This window comes from Ochlerotatus camptorhynchus, unplaced genomic scaffold (assembly GCF_037179485.1).
Source record: "Ochlerotatus camptorhynchus isolate MF236.1 unplaced genomic scaffold, CSIRO-AGI_Acam_v1.1 ptg000022l, whole genome shotgun sequence".
Classification (NCBI taxonomy): domain Eukaryota; kingdom Metazoa; phylum Arthropoda; class Insecta; order Diptera; family Culicidae; genus Ochlerotatus; species Ochlerotatus camptorhynchus.
The window spans coordinates 702,651-722,465 of NW_027040514.1; the positions used below are offsets into that span (position 1 = coordinate 702,651).

The 19,815-nt window shown below is 38.4% G+C and overlaps 1 protein-coding gene across 1 annotated transcript in view; it reads right to left on the reverse strand.

Moving 5' to 3' along the window:
- The window catches only part of LOC135706099 (calmodulin), a 151,844-nt gene that overhangs the window by 86,864 nt on the left and 45,165 nt on the right, over positions 1–19,815 (reverse strand). Inside the window, exon 2 of the mRNA XM_065227766.1 lies at positions 15,889–16,063. Coding sequence (XP_065083838.1) covers positions 15,889–16,063 — 175 coding nt within the window. The remainder of the gene's footprint in view (positions 1–15,888; positions 16,064–19,815) is intronic.

Sequence of the window (19,815 nt, forward strand, 5' to 3'; positions counted from 1 at the left end):
AGCAACCGTTCAGTGATGAGTGTGTGAGTGCTGGCCACGTTTTGCGTCCATTGCTGCAATGGAAGCGCTCTGACCCCCGTTGGCGTAACTGCCATACAATGAAACCACTGGAATCGGCTCCAGTTCTGATGGACGAGGCTTTTTGGATAGCGGAAGATAAAGTGTTTATTGTGTTGTACCTTTTGACTATAGTTTTAAGATGTATTGTATAGTGACTTAGAATCCTCGGTTCTGTAAAGTTAATTCGTTTGAGCCTTATCAAATAAATTAATAAACAACAATAATTGTCAAAATTTCAGATTCAAAAACAAATCATCACTTGGCAAAATTTTAAGATACTTTAGAGATAATTTTAAAATTCGGAGAAAAAGTTCCAGGTAATTTTAGGAAGTCAAGAAAATTGTAAGGAGCATTAAAGTTAAATTCCAAGATAGTTCTGAAGAGACTATTGGAGATTGGGGATTGTGAGAAAAATTCCAGGGAAATTTGGAGCAATTCAACAAGATTTTTGAGCACATTTCCAAAGAATTCTGAGTATAATTCCGGGAAGATTCATAAGAATGATCCAAGAGAATTTCGAGTAGAATTTTAAGGGAATCAAATTCTCAGAATAGTTGAAAGGAAATTCTAAGAAATTCTCTCAAAGGATTTTAAGTTGTCTGATAAATAATCCCATGGCATTCTGATGTGAATTTCAACATAATTTTGAAACAGTACTTTGGGAAACCTCGGGTGAATTCCAAGAGCAGGAGAATCCTGAGAATATTTCCTAGATGATTATGATACGAATTTCTAGAACATTCTGAGGTAAACGTTTGCGGAATTCTGAGGTAAGTAATGGAGAAGTTTTCTAGATTCGGTGACATGAACAGTTCTGAAGGTTCTTAAATCTTAAAAGTTATACAAACTGCCGGACATAGGGCATCAAACAACTTTTGAGATATCGAAGTTATATTTTTTCAGGATTCTCGCAACAAATTATGACAAACTCTGTAACATTGACAAATATATTTGAAGGTTCAAATCAAATTCCCAGCTATTTCCCAGGTTTCCCGGTTCAATGAATTTACGTACAGATCTCTTTAAAAATCCTATCTTTGGAATTGCTCCACCGACTTCTCATGTAAATTTCCTTTGAATCCTACTGACTATTTTGAAAGGAATCCTCAGATTTCAGATTCCTACAAAATCTTCCTCTGAATTCCCTTGAAATTATTCCTGCAGATCCTTGAAAATTCTCATCAAATTCATTCATTAAAGTTCATAAGTTTTGAATCTTTTGCAAGGCCATTCATTTATTTGAAATCCCAAAGTTGGTCCTTGAACATTTTTTTTCGTCCCAGAATCTTGAAAATTTCTCCAAGTTCGATGTCATTAGGTTCATGATTTCAAAAAATAGTTTAAAATTTGAAGAAATTATACATAATCTTATAAAAACACACATTCAAGCCAATGAATTTATGTTGTTACTGAAGATAAATCCACTTCAGCATTATTTCATTCAGAGGATAGAAAGAGGAAGATAGAGTAGGTTGTATTATGTAATATAATGTGGTGGTTCCCGATGAAGATTTCACAGATTCTCGACTTGGGTTTCATAGATTGCCAATGGGGATTCTATAGATTCATAGCTAGGATTTCAAGAATTCTCAATGGGGACACTCTTATTTTAGATTCAGATAGTCCCGACGGAGTTTCCAGAGATTACCAGCAGGAATTTCAGAGATTTCCGACGGAGATTGCGGCGCATGCCAACTAAAACTCAAAGTAATAGTCAATCTAATTTTGAAGTAAGATAAAACGGACTGAGATTCTATAGATTCTTGATAGGGATCCCAAAGTTTGCAGACGTTTTTTTTTTTATCCCTGCAAGAGATTCCAATGACGGAGGATCCCGATCCGGAGGAGACTTCTGCCTGATTTCAAAGATTCCCAAATTGACGGGAATCCCAACTGAAATTAGAAGTAGTTGCAGATAATCTAATCTTAGACTCAAATAATTCCAACTCAGATTCCCGATATTCCCAATTGAGATTCTAAAACGTCCGCCTGGGTTTCTAGAGATTTTCGACAGAGGTTCCAAAGGTTCTTGACGGAGATGTCAGGAATAGCCAACATTAATTCGGAGAATGCCGAATCTCATCTTGATTCAGATAATCCCGGCATTGATTCTCGGCAGGAATTCTGGATGGTTCAAACATTCTCTCTATGGATTTCAGAGATTTTTGACGGGAATTCCGGATTCCTTAAATCCCAATCGAGATTGCAGAAAAATCCTAATGAAATCTGAAACAACAAACAATTTCATTTTGGATTCAGATAATCCAGACTGAGATTCTTATGATTGCCCATAGGGATTCCACAGTTTCAAATATGCATGCCGGAGACTCCAGTGATTTACGACGAAGATTTCGGAGGTTCCTGTTGGAGTTTTCATAGATTCCTGACCAATCCTGACTTAGATTTCAACGATACCCATTGGGATTTCCAGGGATTCCCAACTGGGATTTTAAAGATTCCCAAATTGCAGAGAAGCCCAACTGAAATCAGAAGTAATTGCAGATAATCTCATCTTAGACTTAAATAATGCCAACTGGGATTTCAAATATTCATAACTGAGAGTATAAATACTATCGCCGAGGTTTTTTTAAGATATTTGGGACAGAGAATCCAATGGTTCTTTACGGAGATGTCAGATATAGTCCACTGGCAGTCCATCGATTATCTGCAGGAGCTTCAAAGGATTCCTGAAATCCCAATTACGGTTGCAGATAAATTGAACTGCAATTTGAAGCAATAGACAATCTCATCTTGGATTTATATAATCCCAACTGAGATTCTGATGATTGCCCATAGGAATTCCACAGTTTCCAATATGCATGCCGGAGACACCAGTGATTTACGACGAATATTTCGGAGGTTTCTGATGGAGTTTTCAGAGATTCCTGACCTAGATTTCAGAAAATCCAGACTTAGATTTCAACGATACCCATTGGGATTTTCAGGGATTCCCAACTGGGATTTTAAAGATTCCCAAATTGCAGAGAAGCCCAACTAAAATCAGAAGTAATTGCAGATAATCTCATCTTAGACTTAAATAATCCTAACTGAGATTTCAGCATATTCACAACTGAGAGTCTAAATACTCTCGCCGAGGGTTTTAGACATTTTGGACAGAGATTCCAATGGTTCTTGACGGAGATGTCAGAGATAGTCGACTGGCAGTCCATTGATTCTCTGCAGGAGCTCCAAAGGATTCCTGAAATCCCAAGTAAGGTTGCAGAGAAATCGAACTGACATTTGAAGCAATAGACAATCTTATCTTGGATTCATATAATCCCGACTGGGATTCCGGAGATTCCAAATTTTTGCCATCGGTGATTCCAGCGATATTCGACCGAAATGCAAGACATTCTTGGTGGGGATTCCAAAGATTCCCTGCTTGGATTTATGCGATAAATACCGGGAACAATTTGATTTTGTATTTAGATAATCCCGACAGAGATTTATGACCTATTGGAGCTTGTGAGTTACCCTACTAAGATCACATTGATTCTTGGACCCATTCCGGGAATTCCTAAGGTTACTGACAAAGATTCTCACCGAGGACAATCTCATCTTGGATTCTCGACTGGAATTTCAAAAATTCCAAAGCATTTCGACAGAGGTTTCCAACTGTTTCCAGGGATTCCCAACGGGAATCGCAGAACATTCCAACTGAAATCCGAAGTAATAGATACTTCAAACTTTCGAGCTCCACCCCCTGCTGTGTGAATCACTCCCAAATTTGCCACAACATAAAAAGCTACAAGTTTCTGTAAGCGCCGCGCCGTTTCCATCGAACACCGGCAATATAGACACCAAACCGGCCCACAGTTGCGAGGGGGTTGCGGAGTAGCCGAAGCGAAGCTCGTATAGAAACACCAAATTGATAAATAAACAATTTGAGTGATAGCTGGACTATTTTTAACTGTTTACCGGTGTGCAGGAAGGTTTTCGCTTTTTCTCGATTTTCATCGCTTGGCAGCTCGAAATTGTATCACCACCTTACCGTCCACCATCAGTAAAAAAAAAATAAAGGTAGCTGCTAAGTGTGCCTCTCCTCTAGCAAATATCGCAGCAAGCACTGGCTCTCTAGGAAGAAATCGATTTTCCCTAATCCTAAGACCCGCCTATAGCACTTATTACACCTTTCAACACCAAGGACGCCATCACAGTGATGTTTTTACCATAGCGTTTAGAAGGTAATTTGTTTCTTTTGTCATTGGGCAAGAAGAATGGACCGGTTGACCTTCGAAGCACCTCTCGGTCTCACAGCAGGGCAAGAGGCTTTTTGTGTTGCGGCTTTCATGTATTGTTGTGAACGTTCTACTAGTGCTGGGGGGAGGAAGTTCCGGACCTCCATCCACCCAACAGCTCTGAGCTGACTTCCGCTGACATGTACATGAATCGCTATAGCACTTATTATAATAACAATATTTCAACAAAGTTAACGAATTTCGGAAGTTGCTGCTGGCAAGGTTCTCCCCGAACACGGCGTGAAGGCAGGGGGCGGATTTAAATCGTATATATTTTATTAACAAAAAAAAAAAACTATAATGATAAACTTGCTGTGGTACCACCAAAGCACAGCATGTATAATTTATGATGGGAATAAGTCGTTTCCCCGTTTTCGGTCGGTATCCGTTCACTGGAATGGCCATAATTCCTCCGCTGTTGGGCGTGGACTTAACACTAAAGTTTGCTCGTTGCCAAGAATAGCCAGGGAGAAAATTAGATGCAAGAATTATTCCGGATGACCTAAATCCTTCGCAGCGTAGCGTTCGGTTAAGCTAAGCACCAGAATATGACGAAAGAAGTGCAAAAATGCAAATGCACTGGTCTTTATCCTTTTCCGGAATAGTTACGCGTGGGAGTGCTGACAAATTGTGCGGTCGCATTTGTATCGCTCGATGGCGATGACGGAGTTGAGATTGGCATTCGTTTACGGAGAATAATTTATTAACCAATAAAAAGGATAACCAATCCTTCATCCCAACGAAGCTTGTTACCAAACTGGAAAAAGAAAATACGCACAGCGATTCGGTCTATCAATCCTTGATTTATCTCGACAGCAATTGGCGAAGAAATGCGTTGAGTCATTTCGATAAATAAAAATGTCCCTTGAAATGGGGCGTCTTCCATCTTGTCCAAACCCACATCAAACAGTCGTCCTTTTTTTCTGGAGAGAACCGCATGAAACAGGAAACAGCACCTACGAGTAAAAATTAAAACTAGTTTTGTGATGATTCCCGTGACCGAGCGACCCTTTTTATTTATTTTTTCAGGTACTGCGTCAAAAATTGGGACAAGGACTTCAACCAGCACGGGATCAGAAGAGTCTTTTTGTTCTGTCCCTGATGCACACGTCATGCTGTTGAAAACAGGCTCCGATGTGCTGTGAGGACATGGTCACAGAAAGGAAAGGGTTTCATCCGTGATGTCCTCGTGCTCTTTCTCGGCAGAGACGAACGAACGACGGACGGATTTTCCGGAATAATGTCAAACACTGTGGCTGGTGATGGACTTCCATTCCGTCTTATCGCCCCCTTTCTATAATGCTGGATTGGGTTTGGTTTGTTAGTGCTTGGTACCATTTGTGTGGGTTGGTTCAATATGTAACTGTTTGTTCCAGAAGCATTCTATTACAGATTTCGATTTCACCTAAATGTCTGGAACGATACGTGAATGTTAGAAAATCTGTTATGCATTTTTCTCAGCGGAATTAGACTAAATTTCACTTCCTACACTTAACAAAATGTAGACGTTGAAACTATGTCGAAGGGACAGGAATTCATTCCAGTAGAATTTTTTGATATATGGCCTAAGCATTCAACAATAACCCCACGATACATGTTTGTTAAACGGGGAATTTCGATGGACTTCGATATTTCAAAACAATTCCGAGAAATGAAATATGAATTTAATAAAGAAATCGAACAGAATTTCACAAACATTCTTATACATAAATCAAAACATGAAGAAGAACTCCATTACACGCCTTCAATCAAAGCATGATAAGGAAAAGGGAAAAGATTTTCCAACTAATACTTTGAGATCTTCGTAAAGCCCGAATTTTATAAGCTACGAACTTGACAACTTGCGGAAATTTCAGATTTAAAAGGCTAATTTGGGATAGAATGCTTTGAATTAATTTTATGGATTTTGAAACTGCTGAAGAAATGTTCTTTAGGTATTGAGCTTAAAAAGTCATCAACCTGAGCAAACCCCAAACTCAATGGTCAAAACACTTATTCAGATTCGAAAGCAAATGATCATTTAAATTACTGAATCACACCACAATCACAACCATCTGATTTAATCAATCACTCATAAACAATTTTTACTTGTTGAGCAATCTGTCATGAATAATCGGACGTGATCATCACATTGTCCTGATAAACCCATTGATCAGCATTTTTCGTCGTTGAAAACATCTATTTTGGTCCCGACCCATGTGTGTTGGATGAATGCGATATCCTAGGCAGGTGTGGAAGCTGCCTTCCTTGCACATTCCATTGCCGTCAATGGATGGCAATCGATGTCCGTCGGTGATTGGCACTAGATTGCGGAACAGAGACCGACGTTAAATAAAAGAATGAAGAAAACATCTATTTGCTGAACAATCTACCTTCATGAACATTTGGTGTTGGTCAACAAGCTTGCTTTACCGTTGCATTGATAATCAATCTTACTTTGATGTATTTGGCCCAACCATAGCTATACATTTTCGAAGCTCTAAAAAGAACACGAGTTTTGTTTTTTTTTTTTTTCATACAACGTGTCCAATGTATCATTTCTATAACACCTTGCTAGACTATCAGCACGAAACGAAAATGAAAAAGAAGCACGCGTAGAACGAAAGACTGGCTGTGGATTTTCTCTTTGGTCCTTTGCTCATCACATTCATTGAAAGTAACGGTGATTATCGAGTTGAAACGAAACCTCATTATGGCTTTCAATCCCTTTCACCGACCCTCTTTCATCGCTTTTTCAATTTGTTTGTCATGCGTTATGTCCCGTTTTCGTTACTTTATTTAAGATAAATATGTGGATGGAACATAAGTTAAACGTATTACCTGTGATCTTCAAGTGTTTTCACGTGAGAAATGCTTTAAATATATATTTTCATTTTCCGTCCTATACGTCATGAAACCTTTGTTGATGTGTTTCATGAAAGACGAAACTATCAAATTCAAGCACTATTTCACTCGTTCGCTTCACCGAAACTTCAATGAAAGACCGATGAAGCGACGGGAGAGAAAGACAAGAGATTGACAATTTGTTTGTTTCGACTTCAACAGAAAAAGAAAGCTAACAGTATCTTCGTCACATCGATTTTGTCGATTGAAGCTGATATTGTGACATCCTGGGCGATACTCCTACTAGAATTCAGTAATTTGTGCTACAAAACAATGAATAATCGGCTACGTAAAGCTAACACGATTGAGCCTTTCAAATAAATTTAAAAAAATCTTACTTTGATCACAACATTTACCTTGCTTACTGGCTTGATAACCATCTACTTTGATCAACATTCTCCTTATAATCAACAGTCTGCCCCGTTCAAAAATATGTCAATCAATTGAGGGGGTTAGAAGGAAAGGGGTGTAAGTTTTTTTTTTATCCTTTATTTGAGTAATTTTTAGCCATAGGCTAGTTCATCTCTTAAGGGGTGTAAGTGACTTTGATCGATTCTCTTCATCGACTTTCTCTATCAGCTGCAAACACATTCCTTGATTCGTGTGCCATTCTGGATGCTAGATGATAATCTCCTTTATCAAACTATGTGGCAGAAATAGCGCAAAATCTGTTTATAAAGCTGTTGCTATTAAAAGCAGTGCTGAGATTGGTCATTGTCATTGACAGACTTTTGCGCGATATTGACAAAATTGTTTTTCATATAGTCAATGATAGACTTGATCCTCAAAAAAATCTTGGTCAAAATCTCATTCATTTTTTCTTCAATAACAAAGATTCACCTGGTAACAGAAAGTGTAATTTCTTGCATTCTGAGACACATTATTGTTATCCAAGCGGTTCAGGACGTAGATGCTTATTCACTTTAATGGCTCCATGTAATTGTTTTGCTCAAGCCATTTAATTTTATTTCAAATGTAGCTAATAAACAAATCAGCACATGTTCGTCACTGAAAAAAATGCTACTGACAATTGACATGGTTTGCCTTGACGATGACTGTTAGCTCAAACGAGTGACCAAAGCAGAATTTTGAGTATCACCGTGTATTGTCGAAATTTTGCAGCACTGATTAAAAGAAAAGTCGATGAAGAGAATCGATCACTTACACTGACACCCCTTTCCTTCTAACCCCCTCAATTCAAATCAACAATACCGATTGATTTACATATTGTGTTGAACAACAATATGCCATGATCAATAATCAGCACCGGTAAACAGTTCGCCAAGATCAACAATTGGTCTTAGTCAACAATCTGCCTTGATCAACAATTGAGTTGATTAAGAAAATAACTTGGAATATTTCCTTGGTCAAATATCTTCCTTAGCCTTGATACACAATTTGCCGTTGTAAAAAATCACTTGTGCCAGACCGGTTGAGGTTACTTCTATGCGACCCATTTAATTCACAATCAAGTTGCTGCAACTTTTTGTGACAGATGTGCCTTGATTCACAATCTTGCATTGATCAACAATTTTTCTTGATTATTATTCTGCCTTGGCCACCATCTGCTTTGATCAACATTCCTCGTTCAAAAATGATCTTTGATCAACAATGTTGATTCACTTATTATCCTGGTCAGTCTGACGTGATCAACTGTTCTCATTGAACAACAGTCTGCTTTGATCAAGAATTATCCTTGGATCAACTTGGATTCAACAAACTGGTTTGATCAACAATTTGCCTAGATTAAAGAAGTATCTTGAACGACATCCTACCATGACCTAAAACCTGCCTAGGGGAACGATCTCAGCTATCCATTTGCCTTGATCAAAAATTGGCTACAAGCAATAATTTTGCATTGATCCACAATTATCGTTGATGAACATTCTTACCTTGATAGTAAATTTATATTTATCTTGATCAACAATTTGCTTTGATCAACAATCTGTCGCGATCGATAGTCTGCGTTGATCCACAATTTTCCTTGATCAACAGTGTCCCGAGATCAACAAATCAGTTTGATCAATAGCTTCTTATTACTCTTATATTATTCGTTATTAACAATTCTCTTTGATCAACAATCGGTTTTGATAAACAATTTACTTTGATTCAAAAATTATCGTAATCTTCGCTGTTTTGGTCAATAACCTGCCGTGTCTTGTGATCCGCTTTGATCAACCATTTCCTTTGATCATGTTTCAACCTTGCATTGATCAACAATTCTGGTTCGATACGGTGACCAGCAAATGCCAATTTGCACTCTCCGGCTTTTTTCCCGGAATTTTGGGAATTTTCTCGATTGCTTTGAGGCACGAATAGCTCTGCTGTCTAAATTATAACCCATTTAACCAAGTGATCTCTTCGACTCAATCACATTCGGTTAAGAAAGTATGTTATATGCTTAATTTAAATGTGTAATACTGTATCGCATAACCGGGAGATTACCACAATTTCCAAAAACAATCGTTTGTTTCTGTGTTCGAAGTCTTCAAGATTTGTCTTGAAAACACATAGGATTTTTATTAAATGTTCCCAAATTTCCTTTAGAATCATTTCCCTTAACATAGTTCTTTTCAGAATTGCTAAATAAAATCATTTAAGATTCTCTCTGAAAGTCCCTTGATTCCAGAACACTCCAAAAAATTCGAGCAATTCATTCGCTGCGAAAGAAATCACTGAAACTTTCTTCCATAGTTCTAATTAAAACTTGCCTGAATGCTCCATAGAATTTCTATGCAATTCACCATATCTTGAAGCTATTCTCTAAGTTCTTCTAAAAATTCCGTTGGAATTATCCTTAGAATTATCTAGACATTCTTCTCGATTTGCCCTTGGACTTATTCTCGGAATTCTCATAAAAGTCTTCTGAGAATTCCTTTGGAATTGTCCCTCAAAATTCGATCCCCTTTTGATTTATCACGATATTTCTACGTAACTCTCCTTAGCATTCACTTGAAATTGTCTTTAAATTTTCTATAAATTCAATACCCTCAGAATTTCGTTGGAATTAACATCACAACTCTTTTAAAATCCTATACAGAACTTTTTTTAATATTAATTAAAAATTAACCTGGAATCCTCTTCACAATCGTCATTGATGGTCCAAAAGAACAAGCTAAAGATTCTACTCTGAACCCACACAAATGACTCGAAATTATAGCACAGACAAACAGACATAACACATTGAATATTTCTCACTGTAAAGTCGCTAAAACATTACCGCCATCTGTTGAGTACACTGTGGTGGGCACTTCGCTGAACAGATGGCGGTAGTGTGTAAACGTCAAACGCAAGGAAATTGCCTATGCGCGCCACAGGTGGCGGTACTACCAACTACGATACTTTTATATTGTCCGTTAAATGCTTGTTCGATGAACTATTTGCGAGAGTTATGTCTGTTTGTCTATGGTTATAGTCTTAGAGTACTTCCAAAAATTCTATTGTTTTTTTCTCTGAAATACATTGTTGTTGCCTCCAGAATTAATTCTAACATCTTCTTAAAATTCTCCTAATATTCAATTCATCAAAGTGAATGTATTTTTTTTTTAATTCTTTATTTGAGAGATCTTTAGCCATAGGCTAGTTCATCTCTTCGAATGTATTCTGAAAATCTTGTCCAGTTCAAGGGTCGTGAAATTGTTTTATGGTTCAGAATCTTATTTTTTGCCGATTTGTCATCGAAATTCACGGGCTTTTCCCGGTGATTTCAAATTCTCGCCTTGATCAAGTATGAAAATCGTTCGAAAATGTTCCTTCATCAAGGTTTATTTATGATCTATCGTTTCCATCATCAATTTGTCTTGATCAACAATCTGGCATAATCGAAAGTCTGCCTAGATCAACAATTTGCTCTGATAAATAACTTGCTTTGATGAACAATTTTCGTTGATCATCATTTGTCCTTATTCAACTATTTGCCATGATGAACAACTTGCCTTGTGATCAACTATCTATATTGATCAACAATTTTTCTTAATCAACAATTGACTTTCTTCAATGGTTACCTTTGATTAACAATTTACGATCATAAAATGTTACCTTAACGTATTATTTAAGGGGAAGCTCACCGCTCCGAAAAAATAATTACGTTTTGATTTTTCTAAAAATATTGGAAAAAGATATAAAAATTTTAAGAAAATCACATATTTTTTAATTTTTCAAAGAAAATTCACGTTCAAAAACATTTTTTATAAGTCATTATGGCATAAAATTGGACTCAAAAAACCACAAAACATCGACTTTTCGGTTTTGCTGAGAGTCCAATTTTTTTTTCATGATGAGATCAGAGCTGGTCAATATCACGGCCGTCATGTGACGATGAGAAAACAGGCCCTCTCACTATCACAAGACGAAACTACATATCATTAGTTTTCTTCTCATTTTTCAATGATCAAGCACTCATGAGAATAATTCTTATGTGGTTTTGACGTCAGCATTTCTAACTGATTTAGATGAATTTAAGCTAACAACCGTATGTAATCGGTAGAGTGAATACATTATTAAGATTTGCTCGGTACAAGTAACTATAATAACATTAAATGAGCTAGTAATTGCGATGATTACAACACTGTCACGTTCTGTCATGCCAAAAAATTCGATGAGATTTTGACGAAAATCTCTATCATCGTTTTCTCATCCAATGATAGTGACAGAAGTATCTCTGTAAATATCGCATGAGATCTTTCATTGAAAATGACATTTGCCAGCCCTGGATGAGATAGAAAAAAAAATTTACATGTAATTTTTGACAAAAATCTAAGGAACAAACTGATTTTCTTTGATTTTTGATATTTTTCCCAATATTTTTAAAGAAATAAAAATGTACCGAAAATATTTTTTTATTTTCGGGCCGGTAAGCTACCCTTTAAGGGGAAGCTTAAAAAATCCAAGAAAATAAGTTTTCTCCTTAGTTTTCTGAAACAATTTACGTGTAAAAATATTGATTATATCTTATCATAAAAAAAAACGGATCCTAAAAAAAATTCTATTTGTCAGTTTTTGCGGTTTCTTTATTCCAATGTTGTACCATAATGATATAATTGATTTGATTTTCGATATCTTTTTCCAATATTTAAAAAAAATCAAGGCTTATTTTTTCCGGGTAATAATCCCCTTAAATCGACTCTATCTAAGATGCAGGAAATTTATTGCTTTGCTGTTGTGAGATGTACTCGCGCTTAATAGATAGATACACGATTGATTATGATTTTGAAGATTTCCTGCAAAAAGGTGGAAAGCGATGCGAGTAGATGGGTTTAGATGCGAGAGATGAAAAAAGATTTTTCATAGATTGATTCGCTAGTGTGAGATTTTTCGACCATTTAAAATCGAGATTTAGATGTGTCGCACCCTCGCCTTAAATAGCAGTCTACCTTGATCAATAATTTGGCATGATCAACAGCTTTGATCATAAACTATGTACCATGATCAAAACATGTTCTTGATTAACCGTTTTCCTCGATCAACAATATTACTCGATCAAATTTAGTCTTGATTAACGATTTTACTAGATTACATTCAGTTTTGATCAAATATCTATGTTAGGGCAGGATCGTGGTTTTCCGGCGGGGTATTCGGGATCACATACGGACACTAGACACAAAAAAAAAACGGAACAGCAAAATCGGCGGAGTAGGCACTTGAAGATCACCAAAACTTTATTTAATTGGAAAAACGATCTTTATTTCTTGGCTGTTGGAACTTTACTAACTAATTTTTATTCCTTTACATTGTCTATTTAACCTACTGTGTTGGAAACATTTCATCTACAAAACTTGCATGCAACATTTGCAGTGCAGTATTAGAACTGCCAGCACTGCCTGTCTTTATGAGCAACAATCAGTTGGAGAACTGTCAATTTATAATGTCCAAAATCTATACTTGATCAACAATTGTTATTATTTAACAATCGGATTTGATCAACGCTATCTTGGTCATTGATCTGCATTGATCAACAAGAGACTTCGGTAAACGTTTTCCCATGATCAACTATTTGCGTTGATCAAATTTCGCCTAACCCAACGACGTTTCTAAATTATAATCTGCCTTGATCAACAACTTGCCATGATCAACACCTTTCCATGATCGACATCTTGTCATGATCGACATCTTGTCATGATCAACAATCTGCCTTGAATAACAACTTGCCTTGATCATTAGTTAGTTAGTTTTATTTATTAAAGAGACTTTCAGCCTGTGGATTGTTCGCCTCCCCTTGATCATCAGGTATGTAATCATCAAAATGGCCAAGGTTGGAAATTTTGGTCCGCTTACGGCATATACGAATTTATGTACAAGGGAGGATCATGTGGATCTCCTCAATCGGGTTCTTCCTAGTGCATTGGTGTCTTTTTTTCCTGATACATTCTTCTTCTTCTTCGCATTTAAAGCTTATTGCATATCGCATATTAGCTTATTGCGTGCTCTCAATTTAGTGTTCTAGATGCACTTCCACAGTTATTAATTGAGAGCTTTCGATGCCTGTACCATTTTTGCATTGGTATAATTGTGTGGCAAGTCCAATCATACTTCTATGCCCAGGGAAGTCGAGAAATTTTCCAACCCGAAAAATTCCTAGACCGGACCGGGAATTGAACCCAGCCACCTCCAGCATGGTATTGCTTTGTAGCTGCGCCTTTACCGACTGAGCTAAGGGAGGCCCCCTGATACATTAGGAAGGTTAATTTTTTTAAATATATGGATTACTATAAATCATCTTTGTTTTATGAGCACTAAGATATTTTTTCCGATCCCATAGACTTCCATATCGATTTTTAAATCGAGATAATTTTGAATTTTAAAATTTTGATAATTTTGAAGCAAAATAATCACTTCACTTTTTGACAGAAAACTAACAAATTGAAGGCTCACTCCCACACAAAGAGTACCACCGAGGGGCGCTATGATGATGATTTTGACGTAGGACTACGTCTGTGATTTCTATATGGGAGTACACTTTGTTAAAACAGAAAATTGAACATGTAACAAAATTATGATAGATTTTAAACGTTAATAACTCAGCTGCCCCTGGACCAATTTCAATAATTTTATCACCAATCGATCAGATATATTTCTACGCATCTGATAACTTTAAGATTTTATCATTTTTTCAAAATGTAACTATTGAAAATTGCACGAATGTGCAACTTTTGCATTGATAGTTAAAATTATCACCGATATCCTGCGAAAAGCAATTTCCCTAACACAGATTTCAAAATTGAATTCCATCTGGTCTCACCAAAAGGTGTTTATTCAATCACCGCGTGGTGAGTGGTGGTGTTCTCCAGTATACAACGAAAGGCTCCCTGCAAGCAGCGAGCTACAGCCCATATGAGCATCCATAGAAGGAGGCTGAAGCCGCACCGTTATTGATCGGGATCAGTAGCTCTTCGTGAGTTGCTGTGGGCCATCTATGTCAAGCGCGTCATACTAAATAGTGCAAGCAGAGAGAACCACGCTCAAATTTCTATTCCTACATAAAACACAAGCTCCTGCTGCAATTAACAAATAAGATTTATTATATAAGACCACGAAGTCCTACGTCTCCATTGCATACAACTCCATAGGGCTGTCCCTTGTATTTTTTGCTAATGTTATCACACTTATTTAAAATAGTTGCAGTGCTCCAAATTTGATGAAATTTTTGATATGCAATGCATTTGAAATGCAGATTACGAATATGCAATCATATCAGAAAAATCAAGTGGTATTGAAAATGCTGTACCTATCCTGCATGAGAGCAAAATCGGAGAAAATCAAAATCGCGTAAAAACAGAATTTAGTGAACTGTGATGTTGCGCATTAGATCCATGAATTAACGTGTAAATTTAGACGGAACTAAAGTATAATAGTGTCAGTTTGAGTCAAAAAATTTCAATACTTGAATCACAATTTTTGAACTTCAATTTTTAGTTTCCTTCACACATTGATGAATCTAACCAGGAATAGCCGAACCATTTCAATTTACCACGAATGACGTTCCCAGTAGCTCCCAGTGAAAACAAACAGGCACAGCGCCGACGCCCTGCGCTGACCTACATTTTCCATTCCATCCAGGTCGACAGGTCCCTCGGAGTGGAAAACTATGTAGAGCCGAGTACACAAGCCTTCCCACGGAGGAGCACGTCCGTCTCTTTAATAGTAGTCTTTACAAGTGGGTAAAATTACCGACATAGATCGAGAGGGGGGGGGGAAGATAATGACAGTTTGTCAACACTTTTCGTCTCTATCTCGACGATTGTCAACCATCGAGGCATTATCGTTAATCTTGTTGGCCGTTAGTCGATGACAGCGACCCTCATCCCTAGATGCATTAGAGGACGTCATAAAATATTAAAACATTTCCTGCACTACATTTTAACGCCACACAAAAAAAAAAACGTTAACTTCAATTAGTGAATGGCATCGATAAATCAATGCCAACAATCTCGCACACAAAAACTATACAGCCAACTGTTCCGTTTCTCACGAATCACGGCCAGAGTTTTTGTCCGGGTGCACATCACCGGTTCGAGGTCGGTGTAAACAAACCCCTTCGTTTTACGTCGCTGCTTTCACGTACATACCTCCACATTCGGATGTAAGTATTTCTATATACATATTTGCGCAACTGATTTGGCCGTCCGTCGCAAACCTCAACCCAATCGATTTGCACTTTCTTGCACGACAGGAAGATAAGGCTTCTGTAGGTAGGTCGGTAGGTACTTACCGTCCGCGTCGACTTCGTTTATCATGTCTTGCAGTTCTGCTTCTGTGGGGTTCTGGCCTAACGATCGCATCACGGTTCCCAGTTCCTTGGTTGTGATTGTGCCGTCACCGTCTTTGTCGAACAGCGAGAACGCTTCTTTGAACTCGGCGATCTGTTCCTCTGTAAGTTGATCGGCCTGGAGATGGAAATAAAATTGTTAGTCATGTGTGTCGATTATTGAGGTGGATTGGCGGTTTCTCGGAGTTGGTTCGCACGGCACGGTGATTGTGGTTACCGATGGCATATATGGACTGGAGCATGAAAGTCGATTTTCCTGAAACAAGATGACAAATAGCCTTCCACTTGAATTTCTCAAAGAATCCGAAACATTCCAGTACCCAATCAATCAAGCAACGAAAAAAAAAACGTTTCCTCATAACTTATCATCATCGTACACCTGCCAGCTCTCAGCTTTTCGCCCTGGAACCCAGATGCTATCCTAATAAGCGTAAAGATAATCATTTGCACGTTTCCCCCTCCGCCTTCGCACCGTAAATCAATCTTCATAGGATTTGAAGCCAACAAGAAAGCACCCGAACCGAATTGTGATTGATGCGATTCGCGCAAAAATCAAAATTTTTGCTCCCCCTGCGGGGTAAGCCAATTTCCCACCCTGGCCCAGAGGAAAAATAAAAAAATGAAATCCCGCTGCCAAAATATTAACAGATGGTTTACTCTGCCATCTTCTCCAACAAACGTGCTTCAATGCAAATTTATCCCGTTTTTATTTTGCTTGTAGAACACAGAACGGCCGAGCGCTTTCCTGCTCCTCCGTCATCAATCAAAATTTCCGTTTGCTTGCCGCGCGTCCGTCCAACCTGCCGCCCCCCCTTCCCGTCCGACAGCGCGTCAATGATCCAATTTGGACCAGCTGAGATTGAGACATCAAATGTGATCATTCGCGACGACCATTGCCAATAAGCCCCCCCCCCCCACACAAAAAAGTGAGGAGTTTGGGGGGTCACTAATTTCGGAAATCGAGAGAGGTAATTTTCCAATTTAGCACCGCCACCGGCCGGCCGAACTGAAGGCGGGAGGAAAACGGCGATAAATTGCATCGAAACTTGTTTGTATTCCGGATTTGCGTTTTTTTTTTCTTCAATAGATCGAGCAGACATGTAATTTCCTCCCATTTTTCGCGATGCTTGACCATGTGGTGGCACGGCGGCGGCAATTACTTTCACGCCGGAGAGCCTGTTCAACCGGCGCTTGGCACCGAAACTGGTTTCACTTGTTCCCTTTTGCGCCGCATGGTAGGTGGAAGAGTTTGTCTGTTTTCGTACTTTTGTTTTCTTCTTGATGGAAAAAAAGGGGGCATTTGAGCGGAGGCGTAGCGAGGACCATTTAAGTAGGTATGTTCAGTCGTTTGAATCCGTCAAAGGAAGTGATTGAGCACTCAGTCTGTCCGCAGTTGATGGTGTACGACTATGTGACAGGGTACGAAGAGGATCAGTTAGGAAGCATTTCAGGTTCTAAAGCAGTCGACTAATCCGTAGAATGCTGCAGTGCTTCCTGCTCCATTTGAAACTTCATGTTCTTGTTTCAAGCATATTGTATGCCAACATCTCGAAAAAATTGGATGCCGCTCTGGGTCCCAAAAGTTTTCAGATTAATTCGCGTTTAATCGTAATCGCCTTAATAAGCCGACGATCTAAAATTGACACATAAAAAATAACAAACAAATCTGCATGTTTTAGTTCTTCTTCCGACATGATTGATTTCTAGAGTAACATTTGAAATGAGCCTATGTCCAAAACGTAAACAAGCCAGAATTTAAAATTTTTCCGTCACTATTCAATTCATATTAACACTCCGAATACGGTGGGTAAAAAACTTTACGCCGACCACGAAGCCTCCGAAAAACGTGTAACGGCAAGTTTGCAATGTCATAGCTTAGCCATTTCTTAATGAATTTCAAAAATTGTGGTACCTTTAGAATTCCTAGGGCTTGTAGATGATTTTGATTGCAAAAAGATTGAAAATAGAGTCGTCTACTTTTTTAAAAACCGAAAAGAGTTGTTACACGTTTTTTTGAAAAGTGTATTTGTAGGGTTTTGCAAGTGGCGCAAGATCTGTAATTTAGATTAATGGGCACAAATATTCACAATTAGTCAGAAAACAGTCATGGTTCCTATATATGGATCCTGGAGACAACGGAACGGTCCTCAAAAAATCCGGAACATCCGTAAAAGTGGACAATCCATGAACCGAATCCTAGAGCCCTGCGGTTTTTTTTTTTTGAAAACATTAGGAACTGTGATATAAAAAAATATTTGGGGTCGTAACATAAACATGTACCTGGATGGCTATGGGACCGTCCTCCGGAAGATCCGGAACATCCGTAAAAGTGGACAATCCATGAAACTGATCCTAGAGCTCCGTGTTTTTTTAACATTAGGATCTGTGATATAAGAATGAATTTGGGCCATGGACCCAGATGACCATCGGACCATCCAGCAGAAGATCCGGAACATCCGTGAAAGTAGTAAATCCACGATCCTGATCCTAGAGCTCCGCAGTTTTTTACAAACACTAAGAATGTGATGATAGAATGAATTTGGGATCGTGGCATAAACATGAACCTTGATGGCCATGAGACCGTCCGCTGGAAGATCCGAAACATCCGTGAAAGTGGAAAATTCACGAAACCGATCCTAGAGCTCCGTGGTTTTCTTGAAAACGTTAGGAACTGTGATATAAGAATGAATTTGGGATCGTGACATAATCAAGGACTCAGATGAGTCATGACATAAACATGGACCCAAATGGCCATGGGGCCATCCTCTGGTAAGTCCAGAACATCCGTAAAAGAGGTCAATCAATGAACTGATCATATAGCTCCGCAGTTTTTTTTATAAAAACATTAGGAACTGTGATATTTGTGGTCGTGACAAAAACATGGACCTTAATGGCCATATGAAGATACGGAAAATCCGTAAAAGTGATCTGGTCAGTGGTGGCGGGAGGGGGACACCCCTCACCATCCCTCTCCAAAGGGGGAGTTTGGTAAAGAGAGATAAAAAAAAACCGCTTTGTACCTTCCTTAAAAGTTGTCCTAGCTCGCTATTCTAATATCTAAATGCAATCTTCACACTGCCGTACTCTAACGAAACTATCAACTCTATGCTTTCATCTACTCCATCTATCGTATAAAAATTACCACTACAGTCTGTTATTTGAAATTAGCATCTTCAAAATAAGAGTGATTTGCGGAAAAACCCGCCAGTATCGCACCCAACGTCAGTGTCTATACGTAAGCGTACTACAACGCGGCTTTCAAACAAAGGAGTAACAAGTGTGATACTATCACTTCAGGCTAGAACTTTGGTTCTCTCATGCAATGGTTCATCAGAGAGGGGAAGCTCAGTAATCCTCATGGCAATGCTCATGACGCTATTCTGTCACGGCATGAGCCAACGATGCCGGACCTAAACCAACCGTCTCCAACGCTCCACTATGAAGCATAAGATTAGGCCCACCCACCAACGTCCAGGTTAAAAACTAGCCAAGGGGAGCGTAGTTTCATTGATTGACCATTTTTAAAGATGTTCTAGATCTTGCGACCGCAAATTAATTTATATATGACAGTTCCAAGTGTTTTCGCAAAAACCGTGGAGCTCTAGGATCAGTTCCATACATTGACCACTTTTACGGATTTTTCGGATCTTCCGGAGGACGGTCCGATGGCCATCTGGGTCCATGTCCCAAATTCATTCTTATATCACAGATCCTAATGTTAAAAAAACACGGAGCTCTAGGCTCATTTTCATGGATTGTCCACTTTTACGGATGTTCCGGATCTTCCGGAGGACGGTCCCATGGCCATCCAGGTACATGTTTATGTCACGACCCCAAATATTTTTTTATATCACGGTTCCTAATGTTTAA